General features: G+C 33.3%; 1 protein-coding gene across 1 annotated transcript; it reads right to left on the minus strand.

Moving 5' to 3' along the window:
• Nucleotides 1,694–2,837, minus strand: LOC109718294. The gene has a single exon (XM_020244465.1). The coding sequence runs from the start codon at nt 2,737–2,739 to the stop codon at nt 1,939–1,941; it is 801 nt and encodes a 266-aa protein (XP_020100054.1). The 5' UTR covers nt 2,740–2,837; the 3' UTR covers nt 1,694–1,938.

The following is a 7,752-nucleotide window of genomic DNA, read 5'->3' on the forward strand; positions in this document are numbered from 1 at the left end:
TAATGTAATTAACTGGAAATAGATAATGTGTAGTGTTGGCTTAAATGGGCCAGCATTCTACCCTATGGCGGAAGGTCATGTTGGGTCCAGTCATGTTCGAAATGACGTGAGGCTGGGTGAGCTGAGTCATGTTCGAAGTGGCGTGAGGCTAGTTGGACCGAGTCACAATCGAGACCCGTGGGCGCTGTATCTATACGCTTTAAGTGAATTGGTTGCGTGTTTCTAACAGTTCGAGCTTTTGGAATTAATGGTTAGCTCCAACGATCCAACATGTAGCTGCTATCCTTTTAATAAGATTATAGGAGTACTGCAAAATTAAGTATGGGATGTATCAACCTCAGCGACTTTACCATGGGGGTAAGTATTATTCGGTGTAAACTGAATTGGGGGCTTATTTTTAAACTATTAAATTCAATTATTTTGATAAGTTAATTGGATATGATTTTGTAAATAAAAGTTCAAAAAAGTTGAAGGAATTGAATCAGCAAAATTTCAGTATTTTGAGATACAGTCCATTTTTGGATGATGATCAATAATTGGACTTTGTAACAATCAACATTCAGGAATAAAAAATTTAGAGTCATATTAATATATTAATATTGATAAGTACGTGTTATAGTTTAATATGTTAGTCTTAATGAAATTTATTATTCAAATCGAATTATAATTTTTTTGAATTGGTTTTGTTGGGTTCGTCGTCTTAGTTCGGTTTGATTTAGTTACGTGAAAAAAGAAAATTTGCATTTAAAATAAAGGGTAAAAATACATGGAGTACTTAATTAATGAGATATATATATTTATGATATTGAGACTTAGTTCCTCAAATTTGAGTTAAACATGTTAGAAGTTTCTATATTTTGTAATTTCATTCCTAACTGTAAAAGAAAAAAAGAAAACAAAATTTCTTATAATATGCATATTTTACTCCCTTTTGCGAAAAATGTTTTTCTTTTGTTTTTTTGCCTGGTAAGTAATTAAAGAAGTAAAATGATCAAATTGATCAGATTTATATGAGACAATTAGTAAGTTTTATCTACCAGGGATTAAATTAATTGCATGCAAGCAAATGAGAAAGTTTTTAGGGACTAAATTTGTTATGTGAAAAATTCAAGAATAATTAAATTGCAATATTTGGATAGTTTAGGTACAAAACCTGCAATATTTTACCGCAAAATGAAAAGTTACAAAACCATCCCTTAATATTATTCATGATGTCCTTAATTTGCATTATATGGAGTCCTATATATGTGGGAGTTTGTTGCTTAATTCATTTAAAGATCTTTAATTTGTATAATCTAGAAGCTAGTTGGCTTAAGCACAGCCATATAACCTCTTTTTTTGTTTTCTTTTTTTTCTTTTTTTCTCCCAACAACTAAGTGGGATTGGAACTCCATGATTATTTTTATGACTATTATTTGAAATTTATTATGCTACATTTCATTTTAACCAATGAGCAGTAATTATGCAGTGGCTATGAAAAACATGTATGTTTATTCAGTATCTACTGAACCAACAAAAATTAAGATTCTAGATTCTACAAGCAATTCTTTCTCAAATTTTCCCTTTTTCTTTTACTTCACACCTGTCTTTGCTGGACTGATTCAGATCTTTAAAGGTAAATAAAAAAAAAAAATCAGCAAAAAACCATAGAATTAATGGTCTAATAAGAGAATTTTTACAATTAACAAACATGTAAAATATTTTGGAACATATATTGGGGAAACCACACCAATTGAGGAGTGCAATTAACAAAACTTCATAAACAAAAATTAATGCACAGCAAATTAATGCTCTTGAGGTTGATCCTCACTCAAACCCAACTTGTGAAAAGCTTGTAATTTACATCATTAACATAATAACAACTAAAAGGGGGGAAATAAAAAGTGGAAAAAGATGAAGAACCAAAATTTAAGTTATAGACATTAATTAATTAATAACCTAACCTCTCTTTCCATGAGTAGCATGAGCTGATCTTGGAGATGTTAATGCATTATTATTATTATTATTACTACTAGTATTAATCCCCTTGGCACTCACCCTCCTCCCATAATCCTTCGTCTTCATGGATCTCCTATTTTGCCCCTCCTCCTCCCCCTTCAAAGTGGGCACCAAATACCACCATATTGAGGTGCAACATATAGCAAACACCCTCCCAAACACCATTAAACACGCCAATATTATCACCATCACCACAACCCAATTGTATCCCCTCCTCTTGTTGTTGTTTCTGTTGTTGTCGCTTCCCCACGAAAAGCTCTTCTTCACCGCCTTCTGCGCCGTCGCCCCTCTCGCCTCCTTCGGGGCTTCTGGCAGCTGCCGCGCGGGCGGCTGCGAGTCCGCTGCCAGCCGCATGTTCGTACTTGCGGGATGCTGATTTTCCTTCGTTGGAGGATCGCGCAGGCGGACGACGATCGGGACCCAGTCGTGCGAGTTCGAGTGCATGAACCGAACCAGGGCGACGCTCTGCGGCCGCGCGGACGCCATGATCTTCTCCCTCCGGGCCTCGAGCTCCGACAGCACCGACGAGAACTTGTCGAGCCCCCGCCCCGAATACGGGTTCTTGCCCGCCTTCCTCTTCGGCCCCTTCGGCGACGCCGACGACGCTGACAACGCTCTTGACAGGGTTTTGCATGGCTGGTCGTCGCAGCCGTTGTCGTCCTCGGCCATTCGCTTGATGCTCCCCGCGCCGCAGAACATGCCGTGAGAACACATGCTGATTGTTTGTGGATTGTGATTCATGCAAAGTGAACATAAGAAGAAGCTATACTCTCTCTCTCTCTCTCTCTCTCTCTCTCTCTCTCTCTCTCTCTCGGTCAAATAGAGATAGGGATGTAGTTAATAAGGCTAGGGTTTTAATTAATTAATATAAAAATTTGTAAACATATATATATGTTTAATTTGACTCGGTTGGGGTTTGGATTGTGTATGAATTGGTCTAGGAAAACGAATCCTTATCTAACTCGGCGTAGGTAAAAATAAAAATAAAAATAATATTTTACCGTTAGAATTCAAATTGTCAAACCTATGGAAAATTACAGGGTGAGGTGTCCTTTGGTAGACTCGAGTACAGTTTTGCGTGGACCTGGTGCGCCACGTCATCCGTAGACCGTGTTTATAGATTTCAGTGTTTATGAAAATTTTAAATTTAATTTTTTAATAAAAAATAAAATGTATAGAGCCCCCACCCACCAAAAAATAAATCATTTTGAAACGGCTTCAGATTTTTTTTTCCTTTATTGACACTTCTTAATACTTATTATTATTATTATTATTATTATTATTATTTTAAATAGAGTAAATTGCATGTTTGGTCCTCAAAAAATAGGCGGCACTCTGATTCTTAAACTTTAATTTATTATTATTTTTTGTTCGAACTTTCAGAACTATTATAATAAAGTCTTATAACATAATTTAGCTGATCAAATATTAATGCATAATTAATTTGAAAATAATATTATAGCATTGTAATTAGTGATGCACCGATAACGAAAGTACTATATTATTTTTATATTAGTGAAACGTTAATATTTAGTCAACTAAATTGATTGTGAGACTTGATTATAATAATTTTAAAAATTTAAGCCAGAAATTACAACAAATTAAAATTTGAGGCTCAAAGTGTCACCACATATCTCATACTTTGAGAACCAACTGTGCAATTTACCAAAAAAAAAAAAAAATACTTGGTTGAGTAGAGTGTAAGATCCACATCTATTCTGCTGATGTGTATAAGTAATTGTGCTCTTCTCATTAAAGTATGTAAACTATACCGGCTCTGTGAACATTATGTACTTTGTTTTTGCACCTAACTAGATCTTACAATTTGTGGACAATCACATCAATAACAAGCTTAGAGTAATATTGGTAGGTTTGGGTAGGTCTAGGTTAAACAGGGGTGAACAAATAATCCTTTTCCCATCTTCTCCTTTTGTTATGATTTTAGGTTCTCTTTCTAATTCATATTGTTGGGTTTTGCTGGTTTTTATGTATTTTCTCTATGATGTTATAGTTGAGAATCTTCTTTGTAACGACTGTTATCTCAATAATCAATTTGAAAAAATAAAAAACTCGGAAATAATTTTAACAATCTTGTGCAAGCATAGATAAATATGAAGCAAAGGGTTCGAGCCCCAAATTACACGCATACAGAATCTCAAATCGCCGATCTTAGACTGGGCTAGAAACCTTCTGAAATGTAAAAAATTTGATACTAGTTTTAATTTCATGTTATCCAAAAGATCAATTCGATAGATCACGTAAATTCTCCCAAGTTTTAAACCTTGGGAGAAATTATGTAAATTTATTTTTTGATGTCGTAATTAAAATGTCCAACTAAAATCAATTAAATGATCGGCTCAACTCAGATCCATTTCAACTCTTAATTTGCCGTGAGTTGGATAGATAAGAAGTTAAAAGTTGCATTAATTTCTAATTCGTATACTAGTATTTAGTACTTGGCATTTAAAAATGGAGTAAGGCGAAAATACTTCGTTTACTCCGGCGTTATTTCTAATAATAAGATATCTGAATTGACATTGGTATTGTTAAAATATAATTTAAACTATTTAAATTTTGTAAAGCCCAAATTTTATGACTTTTTGATCTCAAATTTACATTATATCAGTCATTGAAAATGATCAATTTTATAACCATATAAATATCAGCCAAATAATATGAAAAAATTTATAAAATTTAAAAATTTAAATAATTTAGATTAAGTTTGATAATGCTGATGATCGATTTGATGTCGCATTATCATATAATGGAGCGGAAGTGAATAACTCGATTTTCTTTTAGAAATATTTAGTTTTACTCTTTTAAAGGCCTGTGAGAAATACACAAGCTATATATTTCGTCATTTTTTTAAAAAAATAAACATAGCTAAAAAGTATAAAGGGGAACTTGGGCTTTACGTGTTGAGAATTCGGAACTCGTCCCGGTACCGAATTTTGAGAATTCGTAATCCGCTTCGATACTGACTATTGTGAATTCGATACTGATTGATGGGATTCTGCAACGGAAGTGTCAAATCAAATTTTTACAATAAATTCGTCTCTTCAGCAGAAGCTGATACAATCATAAAAGAGAAAAAAAATCAAAACAGAAAATATGCGGGTAAAATAAGATTTATTAAATAAGAAAAAATTACACCTAACTCCTTTTCTATATAGAGTAGCTACAATCCGAGCCCTCTTTCTGAATCTCTCCTACTGTTCTCTCGTCCTCTATAAACCCACAAAGAGAACAACTCTTCACGTACACCCGTATACTAGGTGCACTCAACCATGACTTTCTCTTTTCTAGAACGGTTTCACCTAAGAAAGCGTTCTCTCTCACCGTACTCTCTACTCCAAAAGCATCCCAAAGAATTAATGCTTTTACAATACATCCTTTAAAACGTATGCGAATTCTAGTCTAATTAGGATTGCTACTTTAATAAATATTTAGATTAATTTTAGTTGGATAAGAATTAATATTTAAATCTGTTAGAAATAAATTAAGATTTAAATATTAATTAGAGTATAAATCTAACTAGATAGACCATGAATCTAAGTAGATGAAGATAAATATTTAAATCTAAATCTAACTAGATAGAGCATGAATCTAAGTAGATGAAGATAAATATTTAAATCTAATTAATATTTAAATCTTAATTTATCTCCAACAGATTTAAATATTAATTCTTATTCAACTAGAATTAATCTATAAGTCTAACCAAATCTTAACATTAAGGCCCTATCTAAAACACTAATAAATGGATGTTATCCCCCCCCTCCCTCTCTCTCTCTCTCTCTCTCTCTCTCTCTCTCTCTATATATATATATATATAGAGAAAGAGAAAGCTAGGCTGGAATACTATCAATAGTACCAAGCTATTGGTGCTGTTAGATTTTCGGTCATTGGATGAAAATTTGTACGGTTAGAATGATAGCGCCACCTAGGGTTGAGTGAGTTATTGGTTTAATAGTATAATTTAACGGGTGAAAATAGTCAAAAGATTAAATCTAACGGTGAAAAACTTGATAGTACCAAACACTTGGTACTATCGATAGTATCTCAGCCGGACTCTATATATATATATATATATATATAGAGAGAGAGAGAGAGAGAGAGAGATATATATATAGAGCTGAGCTAGAATACTATCGGTAGTAAACGAGCCGTTTTACTACCGATTTGTTTTCGATGATAGAACTTCCAAATTGACGATCGGCTCCGTTGAACATGATCTATACCACTTGAAGTGTTTAGAAATCAAATTTTAAATATTTTCGACATCATTTGCCTAATGATCAAAGGGTTTCAAAATTTGTAATTTTAATGGTCGATAAGAGGCGTTTTCTCGTTTAACGGCGTAAAGATATCCAAATCAATTGAATTTTTGTTAGAAAATTCTTTAAACTATTTAAAATAAGATCTATATTCTTGATCTTGATTACAAGACTCCTATCATCATTTTTTAAAGAGTATTCATTTTCAGTCATTCATTAGGATAAAAGAACAATATCGAAAGTGCGTGAAATTTGATTTCTAGATAGTTTAAATGGTTTAGATCACCACTATCATCGAAAACAAATCGGTAGTAAAACGGCTCGTTTACTACCGATAGTATTCTAGCTCAACTCTATTGTCACGACCCGACACCGCCAATTTGGACAGTTCGGGCCCAAACAGACCCGCCGAACGGACAGAGTTTCCCCTGCTCGCCCGAAGCGTAACAAAGTCTATGCATACATATCCAACAAGAGATGTTATAGCATTGAACATTGAGAGAGGCAATCACAGATACAAGAGAATTTAAACTATCTATTACTTCACTTGTTTACACACAAAAACCATTACATATTTCACTTGATTTCTCATACATACAACCAAAATGCCATCCCTCAAATACATTACATTTCTTTACAAAAGGGTTTTACATATCATTCTTTTTTTTTTTTACTCGAGGGTAGTGAGCTAATGCCGGTGATCCACTCTATCTATTGTGCGACGCCCTTGCCGCGATCCTCGACACACGCGCTNTATTTAAAACAAGATCTATACTCTTGATCTTGATTATAAGACTTCTATCATCATTTTTTAAAGAATATTCATTTTCAGCCATTCATTTTTCTGTTCACTTGATGGATAAAAGAATAATATCGAAAGTGCGTGAAATTTGATTTCTAGGTAGTTTAAATGGTTTATATCATATTTAACGAAGCCGATCGTCGATTTGGAAGCTCTATCATCGAAAATAAATAGGTAGTAAAATGGCTCGTTTACTACTGATAGTATTCTAGCTCAACACTCTCTCTCTCTCTCTATATATATATATAAATAAAGACACCCACTAATAGATGTAAACCGTTCAAAACAAACTTAATAGATAACCGGCAAATTCGCTTTGTCGCCATTCTAGTCATGTGGTGATGGCTCTTTTATTTTTATTTTCTTTTTCTTTTTTTCTTTTTCTTTTTTTGGTTCCAAAGTCGTTCGAATCAACGTTTCTAGAAGCCAATTGCGTCGTCATATCATTTCGAGGATAAAGTCGTGGGAATAAATTATTACAATGATTGTACTTTCCACTTCTCAAATGTGGTTATTGCTGAGATTTTTTTTTTCTTTTTGGATAAATAGTAATTTTGGATCATATATGATGATATATGATTATTACGCATGAAGAGCTAGGCGCAAATTAAACTAACACCATGAAAATATTTTTGAACAAAAAATAAAACAAGCTAGATTACTTTGGTTCTCCTTAAA

Source organism: Ananas comosus, linkage group 1 (genome assembly GCF_001540865.1).
Source record: "Ananas comosus cultivar F153 linkage group 1, ASM154086v1, whole genome shotgun sequence".
Taxonomy (NCBI): Eukaryota; Viridiplantae; Streptophyta; class Magnoliopsida; order Poales; family Bromeliaceae; genus Ananas; species Ananas comosus.